At 41.7% G+C, this 21,634-nt stretch overlaps 1 protein-coding gene across 1 annotated transcript in view; it reads left to right on the top strand.

Annotated features, from left to right (window-relative positions):
* Positions 1-21,634, top strand: part of LOC311231663 (microtubule-associated serine/threonine-protein kinase 3-like) — a gene marked incomplete at both ends in the record, with an annotated part of 194,016 nt that overhangs the window by 12,398 nt on the left and 159,984 nt on the right. The window contains one exon of the mRNA XM_084318291.1: positions 9,487-9,576. Coding sequence (XP_084174417.1) covers positions 9,487-9,576 — 90 coding nt within the window. The remainder of the gene's footprint in view (positions 1-9,486; positions 9,577-21,634) is intronic.

Here is a 21,634-nt window from a genome sequence, read left to right as displayed (position 1 = left end):
TGATAATATAACAACATGTGGAGCCCATGTTAGGTGATAATATAACAACATGTGGAGCCCATGTTAGGTGATAATATAACAACATGTGGAGCCCATGTTAGGTGATAATATAACAACACTGTGGAGCCCATGTTAGGTGATAATATAACAACATGTGGAGCCCATGTTAGGTGATAATATAACAACATGTTGAGCCCATGTTAGGTGATAATATAACAACACTGTGGAGCCCATGTTAGGTGATAATATAACAACATGTGGAGCCCATGTTAGGTGATAATATAACAACACTGTGGAGCCCATGTTAGGTGATAATATAACAACACTGTGGAGCCCATGTTAGGTGATAATATAACAACACTATGGAGCCCATGTTAGGTGATAATATAACAACACTGTGGAGCCCATGTTAGGTGATAATATAACAACATGTGGAGCCCATGTTAGGTGATAATATAACAACATGTGGAGCCCATGTTAGGTGATAATATAACAACATGTGGAGCCCATGTTAGGTGATAATATAATAACACTGTGGAGCCCATGTTAGGTGATAATATAACAACATGTGGAGCCCATGTTAGGTGATAATATAACAACACTGTGGAGCCCATGTTAGGTGATAATATAACAACACTGTGGAGCCCATGTTAGGTGATAATATAACAACATGTGGAGCCCATGTTAGGTGATAATATAACAACATGTGGAGCCCATGTTAGGTGATAATATAACAACATGTGGAGCCCATGTTAGGTGATAATATAACAACATGTGGAGCCCATGTTAGGTGATAATATAACAACATGTGGAGCCCATGTTAGGTGATAATATAACAACATGTGGAGCCCATGTTAGGTGATAATATAACAACATGTGGAGCCCATGTTAGGTGATAATATAACAACATGTGCAGCCCATGTTAGGTGATAATATAACAACATGTGGAGCCCATGTTAGGTGATAATATAACAACATGTGGAGCCCATGTTAGGTGATAATATAACAACACTGTGGAGCCCATGTTAGGTGATAATATAACAACACTGTGGAGCCCATGTTAGGTGATAATATAACAACATGTGGAGCCCATGTTAGGTGATAATATAACAACATGTGGAGCCCATGTTAGGTGATAATATAACAACATGTGGAGCCCATGTTAGGTGATAATATAACAACATGTGGAGCCCATGTTAGGTGATAATATAACAACATGTGGAGCCCATGTTAGGTGATAATATAACAACATGTGGAGCCCATGTTAGGTGATAATATAACAACACTGTGGAGCCCATGTTAGGTGATAATATAACAACATGTGGAGCCCATGTTAGGTGATAATATAACAACATGTGGAGCCCATGTTAGGTGATAATATAACAACACTGTGGAGCCCATGTTAGGTGATAATATAACAACATGTGGAGCCCATGTTAGGTGATAATATAACAACACTGTGGAGCCCATGTTAGGTGATAATATAACAACACTGTGGAGCCCATGTTAGGTGATAATATAACAACACTATGGAGCCCATGTTAGGTGATAATATAACAACACTGTGGAGCCCATGTTAGGTGATAATATAACAACACTGTGGAGCCCATGTTAGGTGATAATATAACAACATGGGGAGCCCATGTTAGGTGATAATATAACAACATGTGGAGCCCATGTTAGGTGATAATATAACAACATGTGGAGCCCATGTTAGGTGATAATATAACAACATGTGGAGCCCATGTTAGGTGATAATATAACAACACTGTGGAGCCCATGTTAGGTGATAATATAACAAGTTGTTATAATATATAATTAATATGTATGATAAATAATATGTATGATATAATATAATGTTATATAATATAACATTATATTATATCATACATATTATTTATATTATTCAAGTGGAACTCAAATATGTTCCATTGTGATGTCACAGTATGATGTCACAGAGTATGATGTCACAGTATGATGTTCCATTGTGATGTCACAGTATGATGTCATAATCAAACATTCTAGAACATTTGTGATGTCACAGTATGATGTCATAATCAAACATTCTAGAACATTTGTGATGTCACAGTATGATGTCATAATCAAACATTCTAGAACATTTGTTATTCAACAATTCTCTCAGAAGATCTTAGATTTCAGAAGACACTTGTCACTTGTTGTTTCCGGCTACTTGTCTGTAAGCTTGAATATATTAGATTTGATTTGATTTGAAATCTTTATTTCGAACATGCAATGAATACAAACAAACAATAACAAAAGCAAAACACAACTAAATCTACATGTTCGAAAAGGAGTAGGAAGAAAAGTATACACTTATTTAATCCTACCCCTTTTCCACTACTCAAATGAGTGTACTATTTTAAAACATTAAAAAAATATATATATATATATCAAGTCAAGTCAAGAGTTTTAATTGTCACGGCATACAGGTATACAATGAAATGCGGGTGGTCTCGCCCGCAACGATGTGCAATACAGTGGTACAACATATAATAGAATAAAAAAATAAAAAAACAACATTGTGCAGTGAACAGGTAACAGGTAACATGGAGTGACATCTCGGTATTTGTACATAGTTATTTACAGAGCCTATGGGACATGCTAGTTAGCTTTGGTAGTGCAATACACTGTTCCTGTTATTCTAATTTAAAGTGTCCTTTCCTTTTGGCCATAAGTGTGCGTGTGTGCGACATGAGTGTGTGCCCGCTCATGTTAAAGTGTTAAGTGGCTGCTCGTGTGTGAGTGTGCACAGCGTGCGTGTCGTGTGTGTGTTCATGTGTGCTTGTGTGTGGATAGTTCAATGTTCTGAGCACTCAATGTTCATTGTTCAGGGCTCTGATGGCCTGGGGGAAGAAGCTGAGCCTAAGCCGCTCTGTCCTAGTAGCTGGGGTTCGCAGGCGTGAACAGGCTGTTATTGGGGTGGTGAGGGTCTTTCATTATCCTGCAGGCTCTGGATTTGCACCTCTTGTTGTATAGAACCTGCAGGGGGGGTAGTGCAATACCCGTGGTACGCTCGGCTGAGCGCACCACTCTCTGTAGGGCCTTCTTGTCCTGTGCCGTGCTGTTTCCATACCAGGCAGTGATGTTTCCGGTCAGGATGCTCTCTACAGCTCCTGAGTAGAAGGACTGGAGTATCTTCCCCGATACTCTGAACTTCCTTAACTGTCTCAGGTGGTAGAGGCGCTGTTTCGCCTTCTTTACTACTGTGTCTATGTGTGTTGACCATGTCAGGTCCTCTGAGATGTGGACCCCCAGGTACTTAAAGCTGCTCACCCTGTCCACGGTAGCCCCCTTAATCATCAGTGGTGTGTGCGTCTCCTGCTGTCCTCTCCTATAATCCACGATCAGCTCCTTGGTTTTACCAATGTTCAGGAGCAGGCTGTTGTCCTGGCACCAGCGTTCCAGTACCTCAACCTCCTCCCGGTAGGCCTTCTCGTCGTTGTCCGAGATCAGCCCCACCACCACCGTGTCGTCTGCGAACTTCACTATGGAGTTGGAGCTGAACTTGGCCACACAATCGTGTGTGTAGAGTGAGTACAGCAGGGGGCTCAGAACACAGCCCTGGGGGGACCCGATGCTCAGGGTGATGGTGTTGGAGGTCTGACCCCCCACCCTGACCGCCTGGGGTCTTTCGCTCAGAAAGTCCAGTACCCAGGCGCTCAGGGCGGAGCTCAGACCTAGCTCGATCAGCTTGTCCACCAGTCTGGTGGGGACTATGGTGTTGAACGCTGAGCTGTAGTCAATGAACAACAGTCTCACATAGCCCCCCTTCTGACGGTCAAGGTGCGAGAGGGTGCTGTGCAGTACCTGGGAGACCGCGTCGTCGGTGGACCTGTTTGTCCTGTATGCAAATTGCATAGGGTCCATTACACTGGGGAGGGAGGCACAAATGTGGTCCTTGACCAGCCTCTCGAAACATTTCATGACCACAGAGGTGAGTGCCACCGGTCTGTAGTCATTTGGACATGTTGGGGAGGGTTTCTTCGGTACAGGGATGATGGTAGACATCTTGAAGCAGGCAGGCACCACTGACTCCGCCAGGGATTGATTAAATATGGCGGTAAACACTGGGGCCAGCTGGTTGGCACAGGACTTGAGTATGCGTCCTGTTATGCCATCTGGGCCAGCAGCCTTCCTGGTGTTCACCTGCATAAATGCTCTTCTCACACTGTGTTCCGACAACGAGAGAGCGTCCCCGCCCCCCCGCGGTTGCCCCCCCCCCCCTCCACAACAGCCGGCGCGCCAGTGACGTCACTAGCCGGAGAGCCAGCAGCGCCACTGTCTACACCAAACCGAGCGTAGAAGGTGTTGAGCTTGTCCGCGAGGGAGGCGTCGTCGCTCCCCACTTTATAGTCAGTTATTGTCTTCAGTCCCTGCCATAATCCTCTTGTGTCGTTTTGTGCCATTTGTGTCTCCAGTTTGTCAGCATATGTCCTCTTAGCAAGTTTAACAGCCTTGCGTAGAGTATAGACTGAAGCCTTATACTCCTCCATGTTTCCTGACTCTCTACCCAGGTTGTAGGCGGTGGTGCGAGAGTTCAGAGCTGCTCTAATAGTGCTGTCCACCCACGGTTTCTGGTTTGGGAAAACCTGCACCGTTTTCCTGGGGACAATACCATCAGCTATTGTTGTTATGTAGCTCACCACTGTGTCTGCGAGCTCGCTGACGTCACTGGCACTTCCTTTGAACATATCCCAATCCGTATCTGTAAACACGTCCTGGAGCGTTTAAGTTTAAGTTTCTTTAATAGTTGTCATACAGAAGTACAGAATACTTTCATACAAAATGCTTCTTACTGTTACGCTCCAGAGACTGTGCTAGACAAGATAGTATCAAATAACATAGTATAGCATGTAATTTAGAAGAAGAAAATGAGGTCACAGTGTTCGGTATAGACATATGTACAATGTTCTGAGTTACCATATAATATACAATACTATGCAGTGTACTAATGTACAGTACTATATAGTGCAAAGCAGAAATGGGATGAGGTACAATTTAGGTACAATTTACAGTAAGGTGTACGAGTTGTAGTGCAATCCTTCATCAATAAATATAAAGTGTGGGGAGTGGGTGCTACAGTGTGTTTGTTTAAAGTGTGTGCTATAAAGTGTGTGGAGTGGCCTCTGATTCGTCGGTCCACTTCTTTGTCTCACGTAACACGACGGCGTCACGTGATCTTTGCTGATATGCCGGAAATAGCAAGATGGAGTTGTGATCGCTCGAGCTTGAGGACCCCGTTAATGGCGGAGCGGCTACTGCCTTGTAGCCGGCTCTGAACGGGGAATAACAGTGGTCGAGTGTGTTTTTCCCTCTGGTGGAGCAAGCGATGTGCTGAAAAAAGGACGGCATCACTTTCTTCAGGTTTGCCTGGTTGAAATCGCCGGCCACTACCATCGCTGCGTCTGGATGTTTGATCTGGTGTCTGTTGAGGTTATCGTGTAGTTCTCCCAGCGCTTTGCCCGTATTCGCGTGTGGGGGAATATATACGGCGGTCATGATGACCACGGTGAACTCCCTCGGGAGGTGAAACGGACGACACAGGATAGAAAGGTGCTCCATGTCCGGGGAACACAAGTTCGAGAGAACTTGCACCCCTTCGGGATTAACCCAGGAATTGTTCGTGAGGAGGCAGACCCCGCCGCCGATGCTCTTTCCTGAGGCAGCGGTTCGATCTGCACGTAATACTGTGAAGGCGTCCGAGGGAGAAATGCTTTTGTCCGGAGTCGCCGACGTGAGCCATGTCTCCGTGAGACACATGATGTTGATGTCTCTCATCTCCCGTTGGAACCGGACCCTCGCCCTTAGGTCATCCATCCTACCCTCCAACGAACGGGCATTCGCCAGAAAGATGGATGGAATTGCTGGGCGGTAAGCAGCTCTTTTTAGTCTCAGTCTAATACCTCCACGTCTCCCTCTGTGTCTCCTCCTGCCGTAGCCTTTGTTCTTTTCCTTGCCGCCATTCTCCCGTCTGATTTCTGCTGGCCATTCTAGGTCAAAAGTGTCTCCAAACTCCTCTTTGAGCCCGGGGTTCAGGTCCATAAGTGTCTGACGGTCGTATGACGTACCCGCCAGTGTTGCTTTAAATAAAAAAGTAGAAAAAACAAACATAATAGCTAAAAGTGTGTACATCGTTGCGGAGCTAAAACCAGAGGCGTCTGACCGGGGTCGCGTCCTCTATCATATATATATATGCAAAACAAAAAAACAAAACCTATATATGTAAAACATGAAAGAAATAAAATGTAAATGTAAACACCCATGAATATCAAGTCCCTTCCTCATCCCTGTACCTTGTGAACATCATTTCCTTATACATCAGTTTGAATTGTCTCATGTTTGGACATTGCTTTAGCACCACATTTAGCCTGTTCCACAGTTTCTCTCCACATATCGAGATGCAGTGTCTTCTCGTGGTAGTGCGTATATTTAGCACTTTTAAATTGAGTTCTCCCCTCAGATTATAACCCCCCTCCCTATCAAAGAACAGTTCTTGAATGTTTCTTGGAAGTGCATGACTTTTTGCTTTATACATTAATTGTGCCGTTTTAAATTCCACAAGATCATTTAACTTTAATGTTTTTGACTTTAAAAATAATATGTTTGTGTGATCACGATAACCTGCAATGTGAATTATTATTATGGCCCTTTTTTGGAGTATAAAAAGTGGTTGTAGTGTAGACTTATAATTGTTTCCCCAGACTTCAGCACAGTAATTAAAATATGGTAAAACTAGTGAACAGTAGAGAATGTAGAGTGATTTTCTATCCAGAATGTGCTTTACTTTACTCATGACTGAAATGCTTCTCGGCAGTTTAGATTGGACATGTTTTATGTGAGGTTTCCAACAGATTTTATGGTCTATTATTACACCTAGGAATTTATTTTCATAAACTCTTTCAATAATCACATCATTTATTTTAACTTGTACTTGAGTATTTAATCTACAGTTTCCAAATAACATCATTTTAGTTTTGCTCAAGTTCAATGATAATTTGTTTCTATCAAACCATTTTTTAAATTTCTTCATTTCAGATGTGATGACCTCTAAAAGCTGCTGGATATTCTCACCAGAAAAAAAAAGATTAGTGTCATCCGCAAATAAAATACATTTAAATATATTGGATACTTTACATATCTCGTTAATGTACAAGATGAACAGTTTTGGATCCAACACTGACCCCTGGGGGACACCACAAGCAATGTCCAAACATTCAGATTTATAATCTCTCATTGTCACAAATTGTTGTCTTTTATTTAGATAGCTTCTCACCCAGTCCAATACTACCCCCTGATCCCATATCTTTCCAATTTCCTGATTAATATATCATGATTAATAGTATCAAATGCTTTTTTTAGATCAATGAATACTCCAGCTACATGTTTTTTTTATCTATGGAATTTGTGATTTTTTCAATGAGTTCTATTAATGCTAGTGATGTTGACCGGTGTGTTCTGAATCCATACTGGCTATCGGTGAGTAAATTGTGTTTAAAAAAATGTTTATCAATGAATTTATCTAATCTGTTGTTGAAGAGTTTTTCTAATATTTTTGAAAACTGAGATACAATTTAAAAATCCCCACATGGAAAAGGAAACAATGTCCTGTACAATCCTTAATGAGCTGTGTCTGGCGGGAAGGTTCTGTGATGTGGTTATTAAAGTCAACAGCACTGAGTTTAACGCCCACAAGGCAATCCTGTGTGACTGCAGTGACTATTTCAGGTAAGTTTAGCTTGGTTCAGGTTAGCTTGGTTCAGGTTAGCTTGGTTAGTAAAAAGATACTATACTGTACATCTACTGTAAAAAGATACTATACTGTACGTATACTGTAAAAATATACTATACTGTACTTCTACTGTAAAAATATACTATACTGTACTTCTACTGTATAAAGATACTATACTGTACTTCTACTGTGAAAATATATTATACTTCTACTGTGCTAAGACCAGTGGTGCATTATTGAAATCATCTGTGGTTGCACGAACCACATGCACGCTCGCTCCCGGCGCGTGCGCGCGCTCCCGCGAATGCGCATTTAATGTCCCCTCGCTTGAGCACAGACTAAAGACAGTGCCTAATTGCCTCTACGAATGGAATGTAACACATGTCTTCACAACAAGTTAGGTGTGAATGTATCTGAGAACGTATTTAACACACCTGACGACTGGCGCTATTGATATGCAAATAGCGAGTACTTATCTGGGGTTGCACAGAGTGCAACCCCGTCCCATGAAGAACGCATGCCTGGCTAAGACCCTATACTTCTACAGTGAACATATTATTAACAACACTATGGGAGCCCATGACGCAAAGTGCTGATGTACGCGCGCCATGGAGATCCATGTAAGATATAGCATTTGTGCATTTAACATCTGTCAACAAGGTAGCTTGAGTATCTAGTGAAAATAAAATAAAATAATAAGGGAATAAAACTGACTGAAGATGTACATTAAAAGATCGATTTCAAGGTTGATTTTAATTTGAAGGCTTGCCTTGGCTTTCAAAATAGAAACCACATCCATGTCTAACTTTGTGTCACGTCCAAATAGGCCACGGCCACACAGAGCAGTGGCCAAATGTCTATCACCACCATTTCATGTCAGCCAATGAATCATGGCGAAAGAAAAATAACAATCTCCATCTCAACAAGTAATTTAATCTTTCTTCAAACAAAAGGAGTGCTCTGCCTTATTTTGTAGATTATTTATAGATTTGTCACTTTTTTTTCTAAATACATGACATTAACTCACCCCCACTGACTTATCTCACTTGTCTTAAGAAGTAGGAGTTTAAGACTTAAAAATCACTCAGTTGAAACAAAATGGAGACCCTCCCCCCCTGCAGTGAAAGTGAGAGCGGGCGGTGCAGCCAGCATGTTGACTCCCAGCGACAGGCAGCCATGCAGGGCTGAGTCAGTGAGACGCAGAGCGGGCGGTGCAGCCAGCATGTTGACTCCCAGCGACAGGCAGCCGTGCAGGGCTGAGTCAGTGAGACGCAGAGCGGGCGGTGCAGCCAGCATGTTGACTCCCAGCGACAGGCAGCCGTGCAGGGCTGAGTCAGTGAGACGCAGAGCGTGTGGTGCAGCCAGCATGTTGACTCCCAGCGACAGGCAGCCATGCAGGGCTGAGTCAGTGAGACGCAGAGCGTGCGGTGCAGCCAGCATGTTGACTCCCAGCGACAGGCAGCCGTGCAGGGCTGAGTCAGTGAGACGCAGAGCGGGCGGTGCAGCCAGCATGTTGACTCCCAGCGACAGGCAGCCGTGCAGGGCTGAGTCAGTGAGACGCAGAGCGTGCGGTGCAGCCAGCATGTTGACTCCCAGCGACAGGCAGCCGTGCAGGGCTGAGTCAGTGAGACGCAGAGCGTGCGGTGCAGCCAGCATGTTGACTCCCAGCGACAGGCAGCCGTGCAGGGCTGAGTCAGCACACTGAAACCATATGGCCGTGTCTTCTTCCCTTTCAGCTTGTCGCCCACCTCCCAGAGCCCCACCCTCCTGAGCCCATGCAGCCCCTGCAGTCCTTGCAGCCCCTTACAAACCCTACATCCCTGGAGGTAAGAGAGCCGGCTCGCACACACTCACCGCCTGCCGCCCTACCTCGAGACGCGGTGGACGAATCGGATGCACTTTTAATCGCCAAAAAGGCTGTGAATGTACCGGGAACTGTGACAATGGTGGAAAGATGTCACTGGCAGTTCTGTAGCTAGACTTAGTGTTAACAGTCCTACCAGGCTAGTATTAACAGTCCTAACAGACTAGTGTTAACAGTCCTACCAGACTAGTGTAAACAGTCCTACCCGACTAGTATTAACAGTCCTACCAGACTAGTATTAACAGTCCTACCAGGCTAGTATTAACAGTCCTACCAGACTAGTGTAAACAGTCCTACCAGACTAGTGTTAACAGTCCTACCAGACTAGTGTAAACAGTCCTACCAGACTAGTGTAAACAGGTCTACCAGACTAGTGTTAACAGTCCTACCAGACTAGTATTAACAGTCCTACCAGACTAGTGTTAACAGTCCTACCAGACTAGTATTAACAGTCCTACCAGACTAGTATTAACAGTCCTACCAGACTAGTATTAACAGTCCTACCAGACTAGTGTTAACAGTCCTACCAGGCTAGTATTAACAGTCCTACCAGACTAGTATTAACAGTCCTACCAGACTAGTATTAACAGTCCTACCAGACTAGTATTAACAGTCCTACCAGACTAGTGTAAACAGTCCTACCAGACTAGTATTAACAGTCCTACCAGACTAGTATTAACAGTCCTACCAGGCTAGTATTAACAGTCCTACCAGACTAGTATTAACAGTCCTACCAGACTAGTATTAACAGTCCTACCAGACTAGTGTAAACAGTCCTACCAGACTAGTATTAACAGTCCTACCAGGCTAGTATTAACAGTCCTACCAGACTAGTGTAAACAGTCCTACCAGACTAGTATTAACAGTCCTACCAGGCTAGTGTAAACAGTCCTACCAGACTAGTATTAACAGTCCTACCAGACTAGTGTTAACAGTCCTACCAGACTAGTATTAACAGTCCTACCAGACTAGTATTAACAGTCCTACCAGACTAGTATTAACAGTCCTACCAGACTAGTGTAAACAGTCCTACCAGACTAGTATTAACAGTCCTACCAGACTAGTATTAACAGTCCTACCAGACTAGTATTAACAGTCCTACCAGACTAGTGTAAACAGTCCTACCAGGCTAGTATTAACAGTCCTACCAGACTAGTATTAACAGTCCTACCAGACTAGTATTAACAGTCCTACCAGACTAGTGTAAACAGTCCTACCAGACTAGTATTAACAGTCCTACCAGACTAGTGTAAACAGTCCTACCAGACTAGTATTAACAGTCCTACCAGGCTAGTATTAACAGTCCTACCAGACTAGTATTAACAGTCCTACCAGACTAGTGTAAACAGTCCTACCAGACTAGTATTAACAGTCCTACCAGACTAGTGTAAACAGTCCTACCAGACTAGTATTAACAGTCCTACCAGACTAGTATTAACAGTCCTACCAGACTAGTGTTAACAGTCCTACCAGACTAGTGTTAACAGTCCTACCAGACTAGTATTAACAGTCCTACCAGACTAGTGTTAACAGTCCTACCAGACTAGTATTAACAGTCCTACCAGACTAGTGTTAACAGTCCTACCAGACTAGTGTTAACAGTCCTACCAGACTAGTATTAACAGTCCTACCAGGCTAGTATTAACAGTTCTACCAGGCTAGTATTAACAGTCCTACCAGACTAGTGTAAACAGTCCTACCAGACTAGTATTAACAGTCCTACCAGACTAGTATTAACAGTCCTACCAGACTAGTATTAACAGTCCTACCAGACTAGTATTAACAGTCCTACCAGACTAGTATTAACAGTCCTACCAGACTAGTGTAAACAGTCCTACCAGACTAGTGTAAACAGTCCTACCAGACTAGTGTAAACAGTCCTACCAGACTAGTATTAACAGTCCTACCAGACTAGTATTACCAGTGCTACGAGACTAGTATTAACAGTCCTACCAGACTAGTGTTAACAGTCCTACCAGACTAGTGTAAACAGTCCTACCAGACTAGTGTTAACAGTCCTACCAGACTAGTATTAACAGTCCTACCAGACTAGTATTAACAGTCCTACCAGACTAGTATTAACAGTCCTACCAGACTAGTGTAAACAGTCCTACCAGACTAGTATTAACAGTCCTACCAGACTAGTATTAACAGTCCTCTAGTATTAACAGTCCTACCAGACTAGTATTAACAGTCCTCTAGTATTAACAGTCCTACCAGACTAGTATTAACAGTCCTCTAGTATTAACAGTCCTACCAGACTAGTGTAAACAGTCCTACCAGACTAGTATTAACAGTCCTCTAGTATTAACAGTCCTACCAGACTAGTGTAAACAGTCCTACCAGACTAGTGTTAACAGTCCTACCAGACTAGTGTAAACAGTCCTACCAGACTAGTATTAACAGTCCTCTAGTATTAACAGTCCTACCAGACTAGTATTAACAGTCATACCAGACTAGTATTAACAGTCCTCTAGTATTAACAGTCCTACCAGACTAGTGTAAACAGTCCTACCAGACTAGTATTAACAGTCCTCTAGTATTAACAGTCCTACCAGACTAGTGTAAACAGTCCTACCAGACTAGTGTTAACAGTCCTACCAGACTAGTGTAAACAGTCCTACCAGACTAGTATTAACAGTCCTACCAGGCTAGTATTAACAGTCCTACCAGACTAGTATTAACAGTCCTACCAGACTAGTATTAACAGTCCTACCAGACTAGTGTAAACAGTCCTACCAGACTAGTATTAACAGTCCTACCAGACTAGTGTAAACAGTCCTACCAGACTAGTATTAACAGTCCTACCAGGCTAGTATTAACAGTCCTACCAGACTAGTATTAACAGTCCTACCAGACTAGTGTAAACAGTCCTACCAGACTAGTATTAACAGTCCTACCAGACTAGTGTAAACAGTCCTACCAGACTAGTATTAACAGTCCTACCAGACTAGTATTAACAGTCCTACCAGACTAGTGTTAACAGTCCTACCAGACTAGTGTTAACAGTCCTACCAGACTAGTATTAACAGTCCTACCAGACTAGTGTTAACAGTCCTACCAGACTAGTATTAACAGTCCTACCAGACTAGTGTTAACAGTCCTACCAGACTAGTGTTAACAGTCCTACCAGACTAGTATTAACAGTCCTACCAGGCTAGTATTAACAGTTCTACCAGGCTAGTATTAACAGTCCTACCAGACTAGTGTAAACAGTCCTACCAGACTAGTATTAACAGTCCTACCAGACTAGTATTAACAGTCCTACCAGACTAGTATTAACAGTCCTACCAGACTAGTATTAACAGTCCTACCAGACTAGTATTAACAGTCCTACCAGACTAGTGTAAACAGTCCTACCAGACTAGTGTAAACAGTCCTACCAGACTAGTGTAAACAGTCCTACCAGACTAGTATTAACAGTCCTACCAGACTAGTATTACCAGTGCTACGAGACTAGTATTAACAGTCCTACCAGACTAGTGTTAACAGTCCTACCAGACTAGTGTAAACAGTCCTACCAGACTAGTGTTAACAGTCCTACCAGACTAGTATTAACAGTCCTACCAGACTAGTATTAACAGTCCTACCAGACTAGTATTAACAGTCCTACCAGACTAGTATTAACAGTCCTACCAGACTAGTGTAAACAGTCCTACCAGACTAGTATTAACAGTCCTACCAGACTAGTATTAACAGTCCTCTAGTATTAACAGTCCTACCAGACTAGTATTAACAGTCCTCTAGTATTAACAGTCCTACCAGACTAGTATTAACAGTCCTCTAGTATTAACAGTCCTACCAGACTAGTGTAAACAGTCCTACCAGACTAGTATTAACAGTCCTCTAGTATTAACAGTCCTACCAGACTAGTGTAAACAGTCCTACCAGACTAGTGTTAACAGTCCTACCAGACTAGTGTAAACAGTCCTACCAGACTAGTATTAACAGTCCTCTAGTATTAACAGTCCTACCAGACTAGTATTAACAGTCCTACCAGACTAGTATTAACAGTCCTCTAGTATTAACAGTCCTACCAGACTAGTGTAAACAGTCCTACCAGACTAGTATTAACAGTCCTCTAGTATTAACAGTCCTACCAGACTAGTGTAAACAGTCCTACCAGACTAGTGTTAACAGTCCTACCAGACTAGTGTAAACAGTCCTACCAGACTAGTATTAACAGTCCTACCAGACTAGTATTAACAGTCCTACCAGACTAGTATTAACAGTCCTACCAGACTAGTGTTAACAGTCCTACCAGACTAGTGTTAACAGTTACCAGACTAGTGTAAACAGTCCTACCAGACTAGTGTAAACAGTCCTACCAGACTAGTATTAACAGTCCTACCAGACTAGTATTAACAGTCCTACCAGACTAGTATTAACAGTCCTACCAGACTAGTATTAACAGTCCTACCAGGCTAGTATTAACAGTCCTACCAGGCTAGTATTAACAGTCCTACCAGACTAGTGTTAACAGTCCTACCAGACTAGTGTTAACAGTCCTACCAGACTAGTATTAACAGTCCTACCAGACTAGTATTAACAGTCCTACCAGACTAGTATTAACAGTCCTACCAGACTAGTATTAACAGTCCTACCAGACTAGTATTAACAGTCCTACCAGACTAGTGTTAACAGTCCTACCAGACTAGTATTAACAGTCCTACCAGGCTAGTATTAACAGTCCTACCAGACTAGTATTAACAGTCCTACCAGACTAGTATTAACAGTCCTACCAGACTAGTGTAAACAGTCCTACCAGACTAGTGTTAACTGTCCTACCAGACTAGTATTAACAGTCCTACCAGACTAGTTTTAACAGTCCTACCAGGCTAGTATTAACAGTCCTACCAGACTAGTATTAACAGTCCTACCAGGCTAGTATTAACAGTCCTACCAGACTAGTGTAAACAGTCCTACCAGACTAGTATTAACAGTCCTACCAGACTAGTGTTAACAGTCCTACCAGGCTAGTATTAACAGTCCTACCAGACTAGTATTAACAGTCCTACCAGACTAGTGTAAACAGTCCTACCAGACTAGTGTTAACTGTCCTACCAGACTAGTATTAACAGTCCTACCAGACTAGTGTTAACTGTCCTACCAGGCTAGTATTAACAGTCCTACCAGACTAGTATTAACAGTCCTACCAGGCTAGTATTAACAGTCCTACCAGACTAGTGTAAACAGTCCTACCAGACTAGTATTAACAGTCCTACCAGACTAGTATTAACAGTCCTACCAGACTAGTATTAACAGTCCTACCAGGCTAGTATTAACAGTCCTACCAGACTAGTATTAACAGTCCTACCAGACTAGTATTAACAGTCCTACCAGGCTAGTATTAACAGTCCTACCAGACTAGTATTAACAGTCCTACCAGACTAGTATTAACAGTCATACCAGACTAGTATTAACAGTCCTACCAGACTAGTGTAAACAGTCCTACCAGACTAGTGTAAACAGTCCTACCAGACTAGTGTTAACAGTCCTACCAGACTAGTATTAACAGTCCTACCAGACTAGTATTAACAGTCCTACCAGACTAGTATTAACAGTCCTACCAGACTAGTGTAAACAGTCCTACCAGGCTAGTATTAACAGTCCTACCAGACTAGTATTAACAGTCCTACCAGACTAGTATTAACAGTCCTACCAGACTAGTGTAAACAGTCCTACCAGACTAGTGTAAACAGTCCTACCAGACTAGTGTTAACAGTCCTACCAGACTAGTATTAACAGTCCTACCAGACTAGTATTAACAGTCCTACCAGACTAGTATTAACAGTTCTACCAGACTAGTATTAACAGTCCTACCAGACTAGTGTAAACAGTCCTACCAGGCTAGTATTAACAGTCCTCTAGTGTAAACAGTCCTACCAGACTAGTATTAACAGTTCTACCAGACTAGTATTAACAGTCCTACCAGACTAGTATTAACATTTCTACCAGACTAGTGTAAACAGTCCTACCAGACTAGTATTAACAGTCCTACCAGACTAGTATTAACAGTCCTACCAGACTAGTATTAACAGTCCTACCAGACTAGTATTAACAGTCCTACCAGACTAGTATTAACAGTCCTACCAGACTAGTATTAACAGTCCTCTAGTATTAACAGTCCTACCAGACTAGTGTAAACAGTCCTACCAGACTAGTGTTAACAGTCCTACCAGACTAGTATTAACAGTCATACCAGACTAGTATTAACAGTCCTACCAGACTAGTATTAACAGTCCTACCAGACTAGTATTAACAGTCCTACCAGACTAGTATTAACAGTCCTACCAGACTAGTATTAACAGTCCTACCAGACTAGTGTAAACAGTCCTACCAGACTAGTATTAACAGTCCTACCAGACTAGTATTAACAGTCCTACCAGGCTAGTATTAACAGTCCTACCAGACTAGTATTAACTGTCCTACCAGACTAGTATTAACAGAGTTACCAGACTAGTGTTAACAGTCCTACCAGACTAGTATTAACAGTCCTACCAGACTAGTATTAACAGTCCTACCAGGCTAGTATTAACAGTCCTACCAGACTAGTGTTAACAGTCCTACCAGGCTAGTATTAACAGTCCTACCAGACTAGTATTAACAGTCCTACCAGGCTAGTATTAACAGTCCTACCAGACTAGTGTAAACAGTCCTACCAGACTAGTATTAACAGTTCTACCAGACTAGTATTAACAGTCCTACCAGACTAGTATTAACAGTCCTACCAGGCTAGTATTAACAGTCCTACCAGACTAGTATTAACAGTCCTACCAGACTAGTATTAACAGTCCTACCAGGCTAGTATTAACAGTCCTACCAGACTAGTATTAACAGTCCTACCAGACTAGTATTAACAGTCATACCAGACTAGTATTAACAGTCCTACCAGACTAGTGTAAACAGTCCTACCAGACTAGTGTAAACAGTCCTACCAGACTAGTGTTAACAGTCCTACCAGACTAGTATTAACAGTCCTACCAGACTAGTATTAACAGTCCTACCAGACTAGTATTAACAGTCCTACCAGACTAGTGTAAACAGTCCTACCAGGCTAGTATTAACAGTCCTACCAGACTAGTATTAACAGTCCTACCAGACTAGTATTAACAGTCCTACCAGACTAGTATTAACAGTCCTACCAGACTAGTGTAAACAGTCCTACCAGACTAGTGTAAACAGTCCTACCAGACTAGTGTTAACAGTCCTACCAGACTAGTATTAACAGTCCTACCAGACTAGTATTAACAGTCCTACCAGACTAGTATTAACAGTCCTACCAGACTAGTGTAAACAGTCCTACCAGGCTAGTATTAACAGTCCTCTAGTGTAAACAGTGCTACCAGACTAGTATTAACAGTCCTACCAGACTAGTATTAACAGTCCTACCAGACTAGTATTAACAGTCCTACCAGACTAGTGTAAACAGTCCTACCAGACTAGTATTAACAGTCCTACCAGACTAGTATTAACAGTCCTACCAGACTAGTATTAACAGTCCTACCAGACTAGTATTAACAGTCCTACCAGACTAGTATTAACAGTCCTACCAGACTAGTATTAACAGTCCTCTAGTATTAACAGTCCTACCAGACTAGTGTAAACAGTCCTACCAGACTAGTGTTAACAGTCCTACCAGACTAGTATTAACAGTCATACCAGACTAGTATTAACAGTCCTACCAGACTAGTATTAACAGTCCTACCAGACTAGTATTAACAGTTCTACCAGACTAGTATTAACAGTCCTACCAGACTAGTATTAACAGTCCTACCAGACTAGTGTAAACAGTCCTACCAGACTAGTATTAACAGTCCTACCAGACTAGTATTAACAGTCCTACCAGGCTAGTATTAACAGTCCTACCAGACTAGTATTAACTGTCCTACCAGACTAGTATTAACAGAGTTACCAGACTAGTGTTAACAGTCCTACCAGACTAGTATTAACAGTCCTACCAGACTAGTATTAACAGTTCTACCAGGCTAGTATTAACAGTCCTACCAGACTAGTGTTAACAGTCCTACCAGACTAGTATTAACAGTCCTACCAGGCTAGTATTAACAGTCCTACCAGACTAGTGTTAACAGTCCTACCAGACTAGTATTAACAGTCCTACCAGGCTAGTATTAACAGTCCTACCAGACTAGTGTTAACAGTTCTACCAGACTAGTATTAACAGTCCTACCAGGCTAGTATTAACAGTCCTACCAGACTAGTGTTAACAGTCCTACCAGACTAGTGTAAACAGTCCTACCAGACTAGTGTAAACAGTCCTACCAGACTAGTATTAACAGTCCTACCAGACTAGTATTAACAGTCCTACCAGACTAGTATTAACAGTGTTACCAGGCTAGTATTAACAGTCCTACCAGACTAGTGTTAACAGTCCTACCAGACTAGTGTAAACAGTCCTACCAGACTAGTGTAAACAGTCCTACCAGACTAGTATTAACAGTCCTACCAGACTAGTATTAACAGTCCTACCAGACTAGTATTAACAGTCCTACCAGACTAGTATTAACAGTCCTACCAGACTAGTGTAAACAGTCCTACCAGACTAGTGTTAACAGCCCTACCAGACTAGTATTAACAGTCCTACCAGACTAGTATTAACAGTCCTACCAGACTAGTGTTAACAGTCCTACCAGACTAGTGTAAACAGTCCTACCAGACTAGTATTAACAGTCCTACCAGACTAGTATTAACAGTCCTACCAGACTAGTATTAACAGTCCTACCAGACTAGTATTAACAGTCCTACCAGACTAGTATTAACAGTCCTCTAGTATTAACAGTCCTACCAGACTAGTGTAAACAGTCCTACCAGACTAGTATTAACAGTCCTACCAGACTAGTGTAAACAGTCCTACCAGACTAGTGTTAACAGTCCTACCAGACTAGTGTAAACAGTCCTACCAGACTAGCATTAACAGTCCTACCAGACTAGTATTAACAGTCCTACCAGACTAGTGTAAACAGTCCTACCAGACTAGTATTAACAGTCCTACCAGACTAGTATTAACAGTGCTACCAGACTAGTATTAACAGTCCTACCAGACTAGTATTAACAGTCCTACCAGACTAGTGTAAACAGTCCTACCAGACTAGTGTAAACAGTCCTACCAGACTAGTATTAACAGTCCTACCAGGCTAGTATTAACAGTCCTACCAGACTAGTATTAACAGTCCTACCAGACTAGTGTAAACAGTCCTACCAGACTAGTGTTAACAGTCCTACCAGACTAGTATTAACAGTCCTACCAGACTAGTATTAACAGTCCTACCAGACTAGTATTAACAGTCCTACCAGACTAGTATTAACAGTCCTACCAGACTAGTATTAACGGTCCTACCAGACTAGTGTTAACAGTCCTACCAGGCTAGTATTACCAGTCCTACCAGACTAGTATTAACAGTCCTACCAGACTAGTGTTAACTGTCCTACCAGACTAGTATTAACAGTCCTACCAGACTAGTGTTAACAGTCCTACCAGACTAGTGTAAACAGTCCTACCAGACTAGTATTAACAGTCCTACCAGACTAGTATTAACAGTCCTACCAGACTAGTATTAACAGTCCTACCAGACTAGTATTAACAGTCCTACCAGACTAGTGTAAACAGTCCTACCAGACTAGTATTAACAGTCCTACCAGACTAGTATTAACAGTCATACCAGACTAGTATTAACAGTCCTACCAGACTAGTATTAACAGTCCTACCAGACTAGTGTTAACAGTCCTACCAAACTAGTATTAACAGTCATACCAGACTAGTATTAACAGTCCTACCAGACTAGTATTAACAGCCCTACCAGACTAGTATTAACAGTCCTACCAGACTAGTATTAACAGTCATACCAGACTAGTATTAACAGTCCTACCAGACTAGTGTAAACAGTCCTACCAGACTAGTATTAACAGTCCTACCAGACTAGTATTAACAGTCCTACCAGACTAGTGTAGACAGTCCTACCAGACTAGTATTAACAGTCCTACCAGACTAGTATTAACAGTCATACCAGACTAGTATTAACAGTCCTACCAGACTAGTATTAACAGTCCTACCAGACTAGTGTAGACAGTCCTACCAGACTAGTATTAACAGTCCTACCAGACTAGTATTAACAGTCCTACCAGACTAGTATTAACAGTCATACCAGACTAGTATTAACAGTCCTACCAGACTAGTATTAACAGTCCTACCAGACTAGTGTTAACAGTCCTACCAGACTAGTATTAACAGTCATACCAGACTAGTATTAACAGTCCTACCAGACTAGTATTAACAGTCCTACCAGACTAGTATTAACAGTCCTACCAGACTAGTATTAACAGTCCTACCAGACTAGTGTTAACAGTCCTACCAGACTAGTATTAACAGTCCTACCAGACTAGTATTAACAGTCCTACCAGACTAGTGTTAACAGTCCTACCAGACTAGTATTAACAGTCCTACCAGACTAGTATTAACAGTCCTACCAGACTAGTATTAACAGTCCTACCAGACTAGTGTTAACAGTTCTACCAGGCTAGTATTAACAGTCCTACCAGACTAGTGTAGACAGTCCTACCAGACTAGTATTAACAGTCCTACCAGACTAGTATTAACAGTCCTACCAGACTAGTATTAACAGTCCTACCAGACTAGTGTTAACAGTCCTACCAGACTAGTATTAACAGTCCTACCAGACTAGTGTAAACAGTCCTACCAGACTAGTATTAACAGTCCTACCAGACTAGTATTAACAGTCCTACCAGACTAGTGTAAACAGTCCTACCAGACTAGTATTAACAGTCCTACCAGACTAGTGTAAACAGTTCTACCAGACTAGTATTAACAGTCCTACCAGACTAGTATTAACAGTCCTACCAGACTAGTGTTAACAGTTCTACCAGACTAGTATTAACAGTCCTACCAGACTAGTATTAACAGTCCTACCAGACTAGTGTAAACAGTCCTACCAGACTAGTATTAACAGTCCTACCAGGCTAGTATTAACCTGTTCCACCCCAGGTGAAATCTGCATAAAATGTATACCTAGGTAAATGGAATATTGCTCCACTTCTACAAGGGCTATTTGCATATTCTTGGTATCTAGGAACATCTATGGACCTCAATGAATGTATTCTCAGTGTCAGAAATATTGTGTCTATTACTAGGCTTGCTTAAATTCTGATGAAACAAAGGAAAATATGAATTATGATTTTTCTTTTCATCTTTGACAGTGAATAAAACCATGATAATAATGACCAAACTTAAAAAACTGCCACTGAGCTAATTCAGTACCCTCTTGAGATCATGTGTACAAAAGATCTAAGGAAATTAATAAAGGGAAGATGATAAAATTGAAGGTTTTGTATATACAGTACTGAATTCTCCCATCCGGACCAATGCAATTTGAAATATTATTATAGAATATAGAATATATGCTTATACATTACCTTATTATAGCCAATTCGCACATTTATATATATATATACATATAGTATCTTTCAAATGGCCGAGTTCAATTTGGATATAGTATCACCAGGCATGCATAATAACATATACAGATATTTAATGTAATCGACTGTACTTTTTTATTTCTCCCACAGTGTATTCATTTTGTAACTAATTTCAGATCTAATTATTCCTACATGATTACAATAGTGTGGAGAAACTGACTGCATTTCAAAATGGCCGCAAAAAAAAAATTCCCATGGTTCAACATTTCCATTTCCGCTTCCACGTCAAAAACGCGAGTGAAAAATAAAAACTTAAAATGATATAAACTCACTTTTAACCTATTGCTAAACTATTGCCAACCTAACGTTTTACATTCTACATGTATTTGTGACATAGTAGTGATAATAATACTTGAAAACGTTTGATTTTAAAAACGTTAATTTATTGCATCACTCATAAAAATATTAATATATGATAATAATGTCAAAAAGGGGTCGGTAACGTCCCCGTGGTGTGGAACAGGTCCTACCAGACTAGTATTAACAGTCCTACCAGACTAGTGTAAACA

This window comes from Notolepis coatsorum (genome assembly GCF_963971535.1).
Source record: "Notolepis coatsorum genome assembly, chromosome: 7".
Classification (NCBI taxonomy): domain Eukaryota; kingdom Metazoa; phylum Chordata; class Actinopteri; order Aulopiformes; family Paralepididae; genus Notolepis; species Notolepis coatsorum.
The sequence above is the reverse complement of the archived record's forward strand: the minus strand, read 5'-3'. Positions and strand labels throughout refer to the sequence as shown.